General features: G+C 42.6%; 2 protein-coding genes and 1 pseudogene across 3 annotated transcripts in view; 2 read left to right on the top strand and 1 right to left on the bottom strand.

The window, feature by feature from the left end:
• SUMO1 (small ubiquitin like modifier 1) overlaps nt 1–1,257 on the top strand; it is a 32,552-nt gene extending 31,295 nt beyond the window's left edge. Inside the window, exon 5 of the mRNA XM_054479143.1 lies at nt 416–1,257. Within this exon, the coding sequence (XP_054335118.1) occupies nt 416–484 (69 nt within the window). The 3' untranslated portion in view covers nt 485–1,257. The remainder of the gene's footprint in view (nt 1–415) is intronic.
• Nucleotides 1,258–1,675: 418 nt separating this feature from the next.
• The window catches only part of KIAA2012 (KIAA2012 ortholog), a 134,919-nt gene continuing 119,828 nt past the window's right edge, over nt 1,676–16,766 (bottom strand). For both annotated transcript variants that reach the window (XM_054479139.2, XM_054479141.2), the window contains exons 20-24: nt 14,245–14,447; nt 13,384–13,556; nt 10,707–10,926; nt 5,172–5,330; nt 1,676–2,749 (exon numbers count right to left, since the gene is read on the bottom strand). In XM_054479139.2, coding sequence (XP_054335114.1) covers nt 5,192–5,330; nt 10,707–10,926; nt 13,384–13,556; nt 14,245–14,447 — 735 coding nt within the window. In that variant the 3' untranslated portion in view covers nt 1,676–2,749; nt 5,172–5,191. The remainder of the gene's footprint in view (nt 2,750–5,171; nt 5,331–10,706; nt 10,927–13,383; nt 13,557–14,244; nt 14,448–16,766) is intronic.
• LOC129032104 (DAZ-associated protein 2-like) lies at nt 5,688–6,379 on the top strand (annotated as a pseudogene).

Genomic DNA, 16,766 nt, shown 5'->3' with positions numbered 1-16,766 from the left:
TGGGCAATATAATGAGACCCTGTCTCAAAAAAACAAAAAACAAAAAACCAAAAAACAAAAAAACCCAAATGAGATATATCCTATTAAACTATTCATTTAAACTGTTAAATACATGTTTCATTAGATTTAAAAGTTCTTTAACATGGCTGTCAAAAACACTTCAGTTTTATATAACAAATAAACTGGGAAGTGAAATTGACTCAGGAAAGTAAGATGAATAACTCAATAGACAGAATCAGAAGGAAAGACACCTCTATATTCTTTAGATTAAAGAACATAGGATTCTTAATATTAGAGGAGTGTAAGTATGGGTCACATTTGGATCTCTTTGTACTTTTAAATTAGTGGCCACATAATTGTAGTCAATTTAAAAACTGCTTTTATATTCTACTAACATTTTTCTTTCCTCTTACAGCTGGGAATGGAGGAAGAAGATGTGATTGAAGTTTATCAGGAACAAACGGGGGGTCATTCAACAGTTTAGATATTCTTTTTATTTTTTTTTCTTTTCCCTCAATCCTTTTTTATTTTTAAAAATAGTTCTTTTGTAATGTGGTGTTCAAAACGGAATTGAAAACTGGCACCCCATCTCTTTGAAACATCTGGTAATTTGAATTCTAGTGCTCATTATTCATTATTGTTTGTTTTCATTGTGCTGATTTTTGGTGATCAAGCCTCAGTCCCCTTCATATTACCCTCTCCTTTTTAAAAATTACGTGTGCACAGAGAGGCCACCTTTTTCAGGACATTGCATTTTCAGGCTTGTGGTGATAAATAAGATCGACCAATGCAAGTGTTCATAATGACTTTCCAATTGGCCCTGATGTTCTAGCATGTGATTACTTCACTCCTGGACTGTGACTTTCAGTGGGAGATGGAAGTTTTTCAGAGAACTGAACTGTGGAAAAATGACCTTTCCTTAACTTGAAGCTACTTTTAAAATTTGAGGGTCTGGACCAAAAGAAGAGGAATATCAGGTTGAAGTCAAGATGACAGATAAGGTGAGAGTAATGACTAACTCCAAAGATGGCTTCACTGAAGAAAAGGCATTTTAAGATTTTTTAAAAATCTTGTCAGAAGATCCCAGAAAAGTTCTAATTTTCATTAGCAATTAATAAAGCTATACATGCAGAAATGAATACAACAGAACACTGCTCTTTTTGATTTTATTTGTACTTTTTGGCCTGGGATATGGGTTTTAAATGGACATTGTCTGTACCAGCTTCATTAAAATAAACAATATTTGTAAAAATCGTACTAATGCTTATTTTATTTTAATTGTATAGAAAGAAAAAAATGCCTAAAATAAGGTTTTCTTGCATAAATACTGGAAATTGCAAATGGTACAAATTTTTTCTTCATTACCGTACAGTGATGATGTTAATGACTTTGAAGCACTGAAAGTTACTGAAGTGCCTTCTGAATCAAGGATTTAATTAAGGCCACAATACCTTTTTAATACTCAGTGTTCTGTTTTTTTAAAAACTTGATATTCCTGTATGGTACGTATATATGATACAGTTACCTAATCATGTTGAATAAATGGGCATGCCAAAAATTCTTAATGGATTTTTATTGATAATTTCAATTCTTCCTTTAACAAGGTACAAAATGGTAAGGTTTGGTATATTTTATGTTTTCCTTTTCTTTATATCTTTTTTTTTTTTTTTTTTTTTTTTTTTTTTTTTGAGACAGAGTCTCACTCTGTCACCCAGGCTGGAGTACAGTGGTGTGATCTTGGCTCGCTGCAACCTCTGCCTCCTGAGTTCAAGTGATTCTTCTGCTTCAGCCTCCCGAGTAGCTGGGACTACAGGCGTGTGCCACTATGCCTGGCTAATTTTTGTATTTTTAGTAGAGATGGGGTTTCACCATGTTGGCCAGGATGGTCTCGATCGCTTAACCTTGTGATCTGCCTGCCTCGGCCTCCCAAAGTGCTGGGATTACAGGCGTGAGCCACCGTGCCTGGCCCAGCCTTATTTCTTTTTATCTTAAATATTTAAACTTTGTGTAAAATTAAAATATCAGATTAGTTTGTTCCTATTAGAGGGCTTAACTTTTCCTTTTAATGCTAATGAATCACGGAATTTACTACATCTGTGCATACATACAGTCCAGTTTCATGTTATCTCAAATAGAATGTCATCTAACTACTTGAGAAGACCAAATAAAACCCACTTTGAATGCATTTTATAAACTACTATAGCTTACATACCTACTCAAGTCACCTTTTGAGAAAGAGATTGATTGGCTTGATCTTATAATTCTTACGTTTGACCCTAACTGAAAAATTATTTGTATGGTATAAGTTAGAGCTTTTAGATTGTCACCTGATATTTATCATTATATTCATTAAACAGTGACTAGGAACTAGGCTCATTTTAAGAAAAATCCTCATGAGTTGCATATTTCTGTCAAGATTGAATAACAGATCTGATTGGGTATTTGAACTGTGAATCCATAGTTTGGTATCTTAATTTTGTTTGTGTCTCTGAATGCGTGAAGACGCTCAGGATTTCGGTGGGACTTAGCTACTGGGGAAGTAATTTTCTTGTTTTTAGTTTTTTGGATTTTTCTAAATGCATTGCACTCCGCTATGGTTAACTTAAATGTGTGCTTATCTGATTAGCAGTGCTGATAAAATAGGCATTTCACAACAAAAATTTTAACAGATTATCAGATTTCTGAAGGGACCTTGAATAACATTTAGTGAAGTCACTCTTATCTGGTGCTTGACTGCAACATCCTAAATCTGTAACAGAAGGGAGAAAATAAAGTCAGCAATGGTAATTTCCCCCACAAGGATGTTATCCTCAAGTGTTTGTTCTGTTGTGGGTTGGATTATTTGAGATGCTCCTTTCTTATCTGATTAAGTAGTATTGAATGAATTGATTGAATGAATGAATGTCCAGGTAGGGTCCACAAGCTTGAGTAAACGTTTATATGACATATTTAAGTTCAGTATGACTGATACTATCTAGTGTTTGACTGTTTTATTTCTATTTAATTTTTACAAAAAACAAGGAGTTAAAATAAGTATCAAATCTAAGCACATCTAATAACAGCAATACAGAATACAAATAGGTTGGATTTCTGGGTTGTAAAGGTGTAATTTCTGTAGAAAGCAAATACCTTAACAAACATTAATGAGGAATTGGAGGCGATTACTTGCAAATATTAAACTTTTCATCTGTGGACAGTGAAGTATAGAGTAGGGCCAAAAGAAATTTGTGAAAAAATTCAGGTTCAGGTGCTCTAGATTTAAATAACATCCTTTTATATAACTTGTATGCTAAAAATATCTTTCTTCATCCATTTTGTTAAAGGGATATTTTATTAAATATTAAAAGAGATGTTAAATATCTAATCAAGTCTCATCCTGGGCCAGGCACAGCGGCTCGTGCCTATAACCCCAGCACTTTGGAAGGCTGAGGTGGGCAGATAACTCGAGCCCAGGATTTTGAGACCAGCCTGAGCATCATGACGAAACCCCGTCTGTACTAAAAATATACAAATTAGCCAAGTGTGGTGGTACGTGCCTGTAGTCCCAGCTACTTGGGAGGCTGAGGTGGGAGGATCGTTTGAGCCCAGGAGGTGAAGGCTGCAGTAAGCTGTGATTGCGCCACTGCACTCTAGTTTGGACGACAGAGTGAGACCCTGTCTAAAACAAACAAACAAACAATGCCAGGCGCGGTGGCTCACGCCTGTAATCCCAGCACTCTGGGAGGCCGAGGTAGGCGGATCACGAGGTCAGGAGATCGAGACCATCCTGGCTAACACGGTGAAACCCCATCTCTACTAAAAATATAAAAAATTAGCCGGGTGTGGTGGCGGGGGCCTGTAGTCTCAGCTACTAGGGAAGCTGAGGCAGGAGAATGGCGTGAACCCGGGAGGCGAAGCTTGCAGTGAGCCGAGATCGTGCCACTGCACTCCAGCCTGGGCGACAGAGCGAGACTCCGTCTCAAAAAAAAAAAAAAAAAAAAAAAAGACATCCTAGTAGAGTCAATGTAATTTTTTCAACTGGGGAAATTTTGTGGGTGGTTAATTCTTCGGGGCACAGGGGCTAAAACTCAAGATTTATTACTGTTCAGGGCTCTAAAATAATGCTGCCCAATAGAACTTCCTGTCATGGAAATATTCTACATCTGTGCTTTCCAATACATGAGCCGGTAACCACACATGACCATTGAGCACTTGAAATGGGGGTGTTGTGACTGAAGAATGTTTTAACAAGTTTAAATAGCTACATGCGGCTGGTGCTATGTACTCAGCAGTGCAGCTCTAGAATCTATACTTCGAGGATGTGAGAATGGCCTCACAAAACAGCTCATTTTGCTGAAATGAACATTTATCAAGTGATTACAAATATGCATTGTTCTAAATAGACATTACGTTTTAGATTCTTAGGGTGAAATGGTTGTGGTTTTGCTTTATAGAGAGATGTATAATAAAATTCTTAATATATATATTTGAATATATAAATTTCTCTGAGCTAATTCAAAATTATTTGCATTACAAAATTTTCATTTATCTACAACTCTTTCAGATACATTGACTGAAATGAAATACTTTGACTATCCTAAGACCATGTTAGTGTTTCAGACTGAAATTATGGGCAGTTTTAGGCACCAAGGCTTCTAGATTTACGTAGTTCTGGAGAACATAAAGGATTTAGGTGAATGAAGAGTTCAATTGGGTTGAACAAAGTGTGAGTTGTGGAGGGGTGGTGGAAATGGAGGTTCCAGAGTAGAGAATATCTTAGGTGTGGGTTGAGGTTAACCAGATGAAATAGAACTAACTGGGCTCAGAATGGAACTTTTTTTTTTTTCTTAAGAGACAGGGTCCCACTCTGTCACCCAGGCTGCAGTGCAGTGGCACCATCATAGCTCAGTGCAGCCTGGAAGTCTTAGGCTCAAGTGATCCTCCTGCTTCAGCCTCCTGAGTAGCTGGGATTACAGGCACACCCCACCATGCCTGGCTAATTTAAAAATTTTTTTATAAAGATGGGTTTCCACTATGTTGCCTAGGATGGTCTCAAACTCCTGGCCTCAAGCAAGCCTCCCGCCTCAGCCTGTCAAAGTGCTGGGATTACATGCATGAGCCACCGTGCCTGGCCCCTAGAACTTTATTAAAAAGGGAAGTTTCTCCTTTTCTTTCACCACCTCCCAACTTACTTTTTAGTTTTCTTCTAGCTTTAAGGCCTGGGTGTTTGTAGGAACTGGAAATAAGAGTAAACCCATGGTCTGGAAATGTTGTGTGTCCACTGCAGGCTGCTGGCTTCCTTACGGAGTTCTTGATAGAAATGAAGATGTTTCTCCAAAGCAGCTTTTTGCCTAAGGAGACAACCCCACCCCCAATTCCAATAATGATTAAGCACCCTAGAAATTGTCCTTATAAGCCAGCAAGATAACTTTAGATCTGAATAATTATCAGTTAGACTTTGGGCTGTTGATCTTGGATTTTAGTGGAAGATCATACTCTTCATTTAGTAAATTTACATACAAGGTTTGGAGTACCATGAGCCTCCTACTGAAAAAGTAAAAGGAAAGGCATAATTCACAGTTCTTACATTGCTGGAAAGGATTCCCTCATTTAAGAGATGAGGAAACGGGCCAGGTGCAGTGGCTCATGCCTGCAATCCCAGCACTTTGGGAGGTAGAGGCGGGCAGATAGGCCAGGTGTTTGAGATCAGCCTGAGCAACATGGTGAAACCCTGTCTCTACTAAAAATACAAAAACTGCGGCGGCAGCGCCACTCAGGCATTGGGTGACACTAGACAGATGGACTGTCACATGACATGAAGTGGCTCTGAACAGGAAGAGGACGGAAAAGATAACCGTCCCCAACACCGAGACGAACCGGACCAGCAGCCACCATGAACAGCAAAGGTCAATATCCAACACAGCCAACCTAGCCTGTGCAGCCTCCTGGGAATCCAGTATACCCTCAGACCTTGCATCTTTCTCAGGCTCCACCCTATACTGATGCTCCAACTGCCTACTCAGAGCTCTATCATCCAAGCTTTGTGCACCCAGGGGCTGCCACAGTCCCCACCACGTCGGCCACATTTCCTGGAGCCTCTCTGTATCTTCCCATGGCCCAGTCTGTGGCTGTTGGGTCTTTAGGTTCCACAATCCCCATGGCTTATTACCCAGTTGGTCCCATCTATCCACCTGGCTCCACAGTGCTGGTGGAAGGAGGGTATGATGCAGATGCCAGATTTGGAGCTGGGGCTACTGCTGGCAACATTCCTCCTCCACCTCCTGGATGCCCTCCCAGTGCTGCTCAGCTTGCAGTCATGCAGGGAGCCAACGTCCTCGTAACTCAGTGGAATGGGAACTTCTTCATGGATGGATCAGATGGTGGCTACACCATCTGGTGAGGAACCAAGGCCACCTTTGTGCCGGGAAAGACATCACATACCTTCAGCACTTCTCACAATGTAACTGCTGTAGTCATATTAACCTGAAGTTGCAGTTTAGACACATGTTGTTGGGATGTCTTTCTGGTGCCCTAACTTTCAGGCACTTTTCAAATTTAATAAGGAACCATGTAATGGTACCAGTACCTCGCTAAAGCATTTTGAAGTAGGGGAGGTATCCATTCATAAAATGAATGTGGGTGAAGCTGCTCTAAGGATCTTCCTTTAATTTCTCTGGAGTAACACTGTGCCATACTGGTCTTTGCTGTTAGTAATAAAACATCAAATTAGGTTTGGAGGGAACTTATATCTTCCTAAGAATTAAAGTTACCAAATTACAGCCAGGCGCAGTGGCTCACGCCTGTAATCTCAGCATTGGGAAGTTGAGGCAGGCAGATCACCTGAGGTCGGGAGTTCGAGACAAGCCTGATCAACATGGAGAAACCCCGTCTCTACTGAAAATACAAAATTAGCTGGGCATAGTGGTGCATGCCTGTAATCCCAGCTACTCGGGAGGCTGAGGCAGGAGAATTGCTTGAACCTGGCAGGTGGAGGTTGCGGTGAGCTGAGATCACACCATTGCACTCCAGCCTGGGCAACAAGAGCAAAACTCTGTCACCAAAAAAAAAAAAAAAAAAAGTTCCAAAATTATTCTGATTGGTCTTTAATCTCCTTTAAGTCTTTGATTTATATTACTTGTTATAAATGGAACTCATTAGTGTGTGCCTTTTCCTTTACATCTCTTGCCCCATCCATCCCATCTCCAACCCTAGTCTTCCATTTCCTCCCGCCAGTCTCCATTTAATCAATGGTGCAGGACCGAAAGCCAGTCAATTTCCTTCTTTCCTTGCACTTCTCCCCACTTGTCATCTTTTAACTAGTCTTTCATAAGGATCCTCTGAAACCCCCTCTGTGCCCCAAGCACAGATCCCATTACTTCTGCTTTCGTATTTCCTCAGGCAAAAGTGCAGGGTGCCTTTTGGGCCCTCCTCATAGGTTGTCTCTGCATACACGAACCTATCCCAAATTTATTTTGGTGCCAGAAAAACTGAGCTATGTTTAAACAAAGATATCATGCAGACTGTACTGTGAACAAAAGTTGGTTTAAAATATGAGAGGTGGCTGGGCGCAGTGGCTCACGCCTGTAATCCCAACACTTTGGGAGACTGAGGTGGGCGAATCACGAGGTCAAGAGATCGAGACCATCCTGGCCAACATGGTGAAAACCCATCTCTACTAAAAATACAAAAATTAGCGGGCGTGGTGGCATGCACCTGTAATCCCAGCTACTCAGGAAACTGAGGCAGGAGAATCACCTGAACCCGGGAGGCAGAGGTTGCAGTGAGCCGAGATTGCACCACCGCACTCCAGCTTGGCAACAGAGGGAGACTCCGTCTCAAAAAAAAAAGTTATGAGGGGCAAGGAGGAAGATGCATTTCAAAAGCCTGATTAATGGTTTAGAGCCAAATTAAGAGAAGTTTTCAGATCAAAAATTGGTTACCATTTTTTGTCAGGGAGTCTGATGCAGCCATTCATTTGGCTCCCCAAAATTCCTGGACTGGGTTAATAGGGTCATATTGTGAATGCCTCACTACAAAATGACTTGAGTCCAGTGAAATCTCATTAGGGTTAAGAATATTTCAGGGATCCTTAATGTTTTGATTTTTGTTTTCTGAAATTGGATTTTATTTTATCTTATAATTTCAGTTCATCTAAATTGTGAGTTCTGTACATGTGATGTTTGTACCGTTGACTGTTCTGGAAATTCAGCATTGTATGTCTCTCTCTACACTGTAGTGCAGTTAACCTGTGGAATTTTTATGCTAAAAATGTAGAATAAAGACTATTTTGAAGATTTAAAAATAAAAAAATAAAAAATACAAATATAAAAACTAGCCAGCATGGTGGCGTGTGCCTGTACTCTCAGCTACTTGGGAGGCTGAGGCACAAATCCCTTGAATCTGAGAGGTGGAGGCTGCAGTAAGCCGACATTGTGCCACTGTACTCCAGCCTGGGCAACAGAGTGAGACTCTGTCTCAAAAAAAGGGGAGTGGGGTGAGGAAACGGGTCAGAGAAGTTAAAGTACCTGGGCCAATGTCACACAGTGAAGATGAAATAAAGCCAGTTGGTATCAAATTCTCCTGAGTCTTGGTAGAGTGAGGCTCTTCCCCTCATTCCTTTAGTTATTTGGTTTTCTGCTTTCAGCTACTTGGACTAGCCTTATAAATTGCCCAGATTTCCCTTGGATGACCGTCAGTTTTCTTCTTGTGTGGAAAGTTGGAACTCTCAATAGTTTGCCTGTGGTCTCAATATTTAGAAAGCTAAAATTCTGCTTCTATGGTACATGGAATACATAATTTTCAAATGGAGTCAGGGCTTTCCTAATGATCCATTTTGTAATTCACCTAACAGCTGAGGAAAGTCCAGAGAAGGAAGAACTCAAGGTTAGTAGACAACCTTGAAATTGAGTTGCACTGGCTGCCTTCTCTTTTTGGTCCCCTAAAGAGTATTTATCATCTTATATTCAGCTTAAGTTGTGGACAAATATCAAGGGGAAAAGTATTTACAGTTAATGTTAGAGTCACATGGTTTTCGGGCTTGTGCCTCTTTACCCTTCAACTTTGGTGGTTCTAAAGAGGGACGAGTATTAGTTGCTTTCACTAAGGAAGGGAAGTTCATGATGTAGCAACTATAGAGGACCTAGCTTTTAAAGAGTCAATTGAAATACATACCTCAGTTTTTATTATCAGAAAGATGCAATGATAATCACTATTGTAGGAGAATAAAGGGGGAAAATTCCCCTGGTCCCAGATGACTTTGATTCTGTGCTTTTTCTTTTAACAAGGCCCTCATGTTAGATCTGGTCTTGGCCCACATCCCTAACTTCGTCTGGAAGTATTCTTTGCCCTTCGTCCACTTCATTCCATCCATACTGTCTTTTATTCTTCCAACATGCCAGTCTCATTTCTTTCTTTCTTTGTATTTACTGTTTACTTGTGGAATATTTTTCTCTCGGATGGTTATGTGGCTCTTTGTTATTCAAGTTTCACCATATATGACACCTCTTTTGAGAGGTCTTGCCCTGGCTAGCCAATTAAAATTAGCCACTTGCAATCCTATCACATCCTTTTTTTTTTTTTTGAGACAGAGCCTTGCTGTTGTCGCCCGGGCTAGAGTGCAATGGCACGATCTCGGCTCATTGCAACCTCCACCTCCTAGTTTCAAGCAATTCTTCTGTCTCAGCCTCCTGAGTAGCTGGAATGACAGGTGCCCGCCACCATGCCTAGCTACTTTTTGTATTTTCAGTAGAGATGAGGTTTCACCATGTTGACCAGGCTGGTCTCAAACTCCTAACCTCAGGTGATCCACCCGCCTCAGCCTCCCAAAGTGCTAGGATTACAGGTGTGAGCCACCGCACCCGGCAGCCCCTGCCTTTTTTTTTTTTTAAGACAGTCTTGCTCTGTCACCCAGACTGGAATGTGGTGACTTGATCTTGGCTCACTGCAGTCTTGACCTCCCAGGTTCAAGCGATCCTCCTGCCTCAGCCTCCCAGGTAGCTGGGACCACAGGCATTCACCACCACACCTGGCTAATTTTTTGATTTTTTTTGTAGGGATGGGGGTTTCACTTAGTTGCCTAGGCTGGTCTTGAACTCCTGAGCTCAAGCGATTCTCTCTTCTTGGTCTCCCAAAGTGCTGGAATTAACATGTGTGAGCCACTGTGCCCGGTGTCCTATCACATCTTTAAATTTTTTCTGCATAGCATTTATTGCTAGCTTTAAAAAATATTTGTTTAGAGTCTGTCCCCACTCCCACCCCTAGAATGTAAATGTGATGGGAAGAGAGACCTTCTCTGTCTTGCTTACTCCTGAATTCCTAGTGTCTAGAACAGTGTTTGGCACATAACAGGCACTCGGTAGGTATCAAGGAAGGCAGTGGGTTCGAAATCAGGGGGTCTTAGATCTGGTCCTGGCATTGTCCCTAAGTCACTGTTTGTCTGTAATCAAGATCCTTTCCCTCTTTGGGACTTGCTTTTTTCATCTATAAACTAGGGGATTGAGGTAGATATCTCTAAACTGCCTTGTAGATTCATTACAACTTCTTTAAGCCATAGAGGAATCCTTGACATTTGCAGCAAAAGAATCCCTCTATGCCTTTCAGTCTTCCAAACCATGCTGGGGGTGGGGGGACTTTTCTTGTCTAAAGGCAGTGCAAGGCTAGCACTAGCACTGGACAGTGAAGCCCTTGAACCATCCCCCTATGGCAACTGTTGCCCAAATATCCAGTACCTGGCTTGTTCCTGGGCTTGTTTCGTGGCTTCTTCCAGAGCCAGTCTTGCTGCTTCCTCTTCCTTTTGCCTCCTCTCCTCTGCCTCCAGCCGAGCCTTCTCTTCTGCTTCCTGTTTCCGCCGCTGGTACGTCAGTCGTTCCTCTTCAGCCATTTCCATCAGGTGTTTTTGTTCTTCTGCTAACTGCATTTCCAATTCCTCTTGCCTTTGCTTCTCTGCCTCTGCAGAATAGAAAAGAGGGTGGGCTCAGCAGGGATCATTTTTGAGGAAAACAATTTTCGGATCCAACTTTCAAATCTGTGATTCTGAAGGACTCCCCGTGAGAAATTTTGCAGTTGACCTGCTAGCAGGCTGCCAGATCCTCTCTGGGGAGTACCTTGGGGATTAATTTACTAATTTAAGAGTCCTTTATTAATACAAAGCCTTGGGGAAGAATTTTTCCAGAGCCCAGTGTGTTTATGTGGTGGTATGAAGCTGGGTTGGGGAGTGGTGTCAGATCAGGGTCCAGAGAAACTTGGTGCTTCCTGGCCGGGCGTGGTGGCTTATGCCTGTAATCCCAGCACTTTGGGAGGCCGAGGCGGGCGGATCACGAGGTCAGGAGATTGACACCATCCTGGCTAACACGGCGAAACCCCGTCTCTACTAAAAATACAAAAAAATTAGCTGGGCGTGGTGGCGGGCGCCTGTAGTCCCAGCTATTCGGGAGGCCGAGGCAGGAGAATGGCGTGAACCCGGGAGGCAGAGCTTGCAGTGAACCGAGATTGCGATACTGCACTCCAGCCTTGGCAACAGAGCGAGACTCTGTCTCAAAAAATAAGAAACTTGGTGCTTCCTCCGCTGGACTGACCAGTCTACAGCCAGAACAAGGAAGTAGCCACAGTTTTGTCTGCTAAAATTTCTATCTCTTTCTCAAAGGTGAAGCTGGACCCAGCAATCCCACTACTAGGTATATATCCAAAGGAGAGGAGATGAGCATGTTGAGGAGATACTTGCACCCGTGTGTTTATTGCTGCACTCTTCACAATAGCCAAGATACAGAATCAATATAAATGTCCATCAATAGATGAGTGGATAAAGATAATGTGGTATATATACATGATGGAACACTACTTAGCCATAAAAAGAATGAAATTCTGTCTTTTACGACAATGTGAATGATCCTGGGAGGACTTACATTAAGTGAAATAAGCCAGGCATAGAAAAATAAATAAAACATTTTTACTCATGTGAAAGCGAAAAACATTGATCTCCTGGAAATAGAGAATAGAATAGTGGTTACTAGAGGCAGGGAAGGGTAGGGGGTTGGTGGGGGTGGGTAGGGAGAGGTTGGTTAAAGACTACTAAATTACAGCTGGATAGAAGGAGTAAGTTCTACTGTTCTACAGCACTGTAGGTGACTGTAACAATAACTTATATTTTCAAATAGCTACAAGAGTGCAGTTTTTTTTTTCTTTTTTCTTTTTTCTTTTTTTTAGACAGAGTCTTGCTCTTGTCACCCAGGTTGGAGTGCAGTGGCACTATCTCAGCTCACTGCAACCTCCGCCTCCTGGGTTCAAACGATTCTCCTGCCTCAGCCTCCCAAGTAGTAGCTGGGACTACAGGCGCACACCACTACACCCAGCTAATTTTTGTGTTTTTAGTAGAGATGGGGTTCTGCCATGTTGGCCAGGCTGGTCTTGAACTCCTGACCTCAGGTGATCCACCTGCCTAGGCCTCCCAAAGTGCTGGGATTACAGGTGTGAGCTACCACACCCGGCTAGAAGAGTGGATTTTGAATGTTCCCAACACAAATGATGAATGTTTGACTTGATGGATATGATAATTACCCCAATTTGATAATTACATATCGTATATGTGCCAAACGATCACACTGTACTCTGTAAATATGTACAATTATTGTATGTCAATTAAAAAAACTAATAATTGGGCTGAGCACGGTGGCTCACACCTGTAATCCCAGCACTTTGGGAGGCCGAGGCAGGCAGATCATGAGGTCAGGAGTTCGAGACCAGCCTGGCCAACATAGTGAAACCCCAGCTCTACTAAAAATACAAAAAATTATCTGTGCATGGTGGTGAGCGCCTGTAATCCCAGCTACTGGGAAGGCTGAGGCAAGAGAACTGCTTGAACCCAGGAGGCAGAGGTTGCAATAAGCTGAGATCACGTCATTGTGCTCCAGCCCAGGCAACAGTGTGAGACTCTGACTCAAAAAAAAAAAAACAAAAACAAATAAACAAAAAACTAATAATTTTTTTAAAAAGTCTGGCAAGATTCCACACATCAGCACCTGAAAGTCTGCCCTGAAGCTATCCAGATGTTTGTGGCTGTTTCCATCTGCTCGGGAAGGAAGCAAAGGGTAGGGCTGTGTCTCCAATTTAGGTAGCTCTTGAGCAATGCCGAAAGGGCAAACGGAAGGGCAGGATCCCAGTTCAGGAGACTGTTGGATTGAGAACGGGACTCTGGAGTCATTTCCACAAGCAAGTCATTACTTTCTTATTTAAATCTATATTAACACATTATAGTCATACATAATCACTTTGAAAAAAATAGTTTATATATTATTTAGAGTGCTTAACACACTAACGCCTAGGATAGGAATAAATGAACACTCACGGTTGGATAAAAATGTTTCTGCCCCAAGTAGAAGAGAGATGCAAAGAGCTCAAGAACCCCCTCACCGGCCCTCTCGGCTGCCTCCTGCTGCTTTTTTCTCTGTAGTTCTCGCAGTTTCCTCCGAAACTCCTCTTGCTGTTGCCGGGCTCTCTCCTGGGCTGCTTTCAACCGGAGCTGCTGCTTTCTCTCTTCCTCCTCCTGCCGCTGCTGTTCTTCTTGGAGTCTCTGTTTCCTCAAGCTGAGAAAACCCAAGATGGTCAGGGAAATGGCAGAAAACACTGAGGCATCCTTGTGAGATGAGCCAACAGACAGTGCCCATGTGGGAGGCTCTGCAGCCCACAGGCCATAGGGAGCATCCTATTCCCAGGAGACTCAGTTTTCCAAGGGAAGCCAGGATTGAAGAGCAAAGAGCCCAGTGGGCTTGAAACCAGAAGCCTAGAAGTTTCAGTACACAGCTCTGTGCTCTGGGGCAGGCGTCTTAAGTTCATTTTTCATGCTTATGGATTTCAAAACTCCTGCCTCACAGGGTTGTGAAGATTAAATTGCAGTTGAGGCCTGTGAAAGGGCCTAGCACAGTGCAGACAACAAAGTGCAGGGGCTTGACAAATGTTTGCTGGACTGAATCTCAGAGCCTTCCCAAGAAGATCTCAGGGTCATTAATGTGAGTAACCCTCACATGGGGTTGTAAACTTGAAAGAGAGTGACATTCAGCAGAGTGTACCAATGCACATGGTTGAGACGCTACAGCTTATCTCTGGTGAGTGTTGTTCCTAGGAGAACTGAGGATAGAGAAAAATGACACATGCTATTTTAACTTCAGGGCATGAGCCTCAGAACCAAACATTGCCCCTAGTGGGGAGGTCAACCACTGCCTTTTTCTTCTGCTTCCTAATATGGCCGTAGTCTCTTTGGCTTGCCCGACCTACCGGATCTCTTCTGTACGTCTCTGCTGCTCCAGCTCCAGCTCCTCCTCCATCTTTTTTGCTCTTTCCAGCTGCTCCTGCTTCAGCTGCCTTTGCTCTTCCTGCTCCCTTCTCTTCTTCTCCACCTCCAGCCACCTCATCTCGGCTCTTTCTGCTCGAAGCCTGTCCCAGGAAGCCTTCTCCTGCTCTCTCTTAGTGAGGAGGGCCTAAGAAACCAGACTGTTCTCAGTGCAATAAACAGATGGGTCTGTCTCAGCAGTGAGCCCTTCTCCACCCCAGACAGTGTTGTCTCTAATCAAAGATGGAATCATAAAACAGACTCCACACTGCCCACAGCTGCATAGACTCAGCCGCCACCAGCTCGGACTTTTGGGTCTGATTGACCTGGATTCAACTCTCTCTCTTACTTGCTTTGGGATTTAGGGATCACAACTTAAACTTCCCGATATTGTCTTCCTCATGGTACTGTTGCCAGGATTAGCTGAAATAATGAAAGTGCCAACATAATGTGCAGTACATGGTAGGTTCTAGAGTTCTCAACCCTGGCTGCACTTTAGAATCACCCAAGGAGCTTTCAAAAATTACTTGTGGCTGGGTGCAGCAGTTCATGCCTGTAATCCCAGCATTTTGGGAGGCTGAAGTGGGAGGATTGCTTGGGCCCAGGGGTTCAAGGTAACAAGTCACCTATGATCATGCCACTGCACTCCTGGGTGGAAAAGCAAGACTCTGTCTCAAAAATATAAAAACAAGGGGCCGGGCGTGGTGGCTCATGACTGTAATCCCAGCACTTTGGGAGGCTGAGGTGGGCAGATCACCTGAGGTCAGGAGTTCCAGGCCAGCATGGCCAACATGGTGAAACCCCATCTCTACTAAAAATACAAAAATTAGCCAAGCATGATGGCATGTATATAAATACAAACAATATATAAATACAAAAATATAAAAACAAAACTACTTGAGGCCAAGCCTCTACCCAGACCAATGAAAATCTCTAGGTGGAAGGCCTCAGTTGTTAAATAGTTTCTTGAGTGATTCTAACATGAAGCCAGAGCTGGGAACCACAGGTTCTAGATAGAAGCCATTTTACCAGCCGGGTGCGGTGGCTCACACCTGTAATCCCAGGACTTTGGGAGGCCGAGGTGGGCGGATCACTTGAGGTCGGGAGTTCCAGACTAGCCTGACCAACATGGAGAAACCCTGTCTCTACTAAAAATACAAAATTAGCCAGGTATGGTGGCACGTGGCTGTAATGCTAGCTACTCGGGAGGCTGAGGCAGGAGAATTGCTTGAACCCGGGAGGCGGAGGTTGTGGTGAGCCAAGATTGCGCCATTGCACTCCAGCCTGGGCAACAAGAGTGAAGCTCCCTCTAAAAAAAAAAAAAAAAAAAGCCATTTTACCAGGGGCAATCTTAGGTATAGATGGGTCAGATTCATATTTAATCCCATAGAAACTCAACTTTCCAATGGAAGGTTGTTCTTTCAGTTTATATGAAGGTTGTCATAGCTTTCTTTTTCTCCCTAGTGCCTCTTCCTCAGAAATATGCCTATGAAGGGAACCTTGAGAGGCAAGCCTTCCAGGAACTCTGTGTATCCAGCTTAGAGAAAAACCTCCTTGCTTTTTAGCCTTTGCAGAGGCAGCATAGTACTATGGATTGACAATAAATCTAAGAAATGCTGATGATCCCGCAGGTTCAGAAAAGTTCTGCCCATAGGTTAAAATTTTTATCTGTTGTGCAGAGCCGAATTGTGTGATCTAGGCAGCTGGGAGGGACTGAGAACTATAAAGGAAAATCTTCCTGGAATCCTTTTTGGAAGACCATGAGCCATAAAATAACTAAATAGATAATAATTTAAAATGGTGACAAGAGTCCTGAAGTTGGAGTCAAAGGACCTAAGCTTAAGTCTTGGCTCTAGCACTCAATAGTTGTGCAATTTCTGGCAACCTGCATTTAACTCTTTCTAGTTTCTATTTCTGGATCTGCAAAATGGGGCTAATCATACCTGGCTCACAAGTGTGGTTGTAAAGGTTAATGTAACATATGTGAGTTTAACTGTAGTGGCTTAGCTGTGTGTGCATTTGTAGTGTTTAAAGCTACTTTTTAATTTTTTTATATAAGATGTCAAAATGAAGTTCAGTACCTTAGTCTCAGTGGAAGAAATAGTAATTTATTCCAACAGCAGAGGAAAAATTGGCCATTTTGGTCTTACTGACAGATGATGTTTCTATATGGTATTCTTTTTTAGTTAATTGCAGGGATTTTCTTTTTTCTTTTCTTTCTTTTTTTTTTTTTTTGGTTAGAAATAGAGTCTTGTTGTGTTGCTCAGGCTGGAGTGTAGTGGCATAATCATAGCTCACTGCAGCCTCAAACTCCTGATCTCAAGCAATGCTCCTGCCTTGGCCTCCCAAAGTGCTGGGTTTACAGGCATGCGCCACTGCATCTGGCCTAATTGCAGCAATTTTCAAAGGTAATTTTTCCTTACACTCAGTTTTTCTCTTCAGACCTCCACATTAGAAGCAAGGTCCC

Source organism: Pongo pygmaeus, chromosome 11 (genome assembly GCF_028885625.2).
Source record: "Pongo pygmaeus isolate AG05252 chromosome 11, NHGRI_mPonPyg2-v2.0_pri, whole genome shotgun sequence".
Lineage (NCBI taxonomy): Eukaryota > Metazoa > Chordata > Mammalia > Primates > Hominidae > Pongo > Pongo pygmaeus.
The sequence above is the reverse complement of the archived record's forward strand: the minus strand, read 5'-3'. Positions and strand labels throughout refer to the sequence as shown.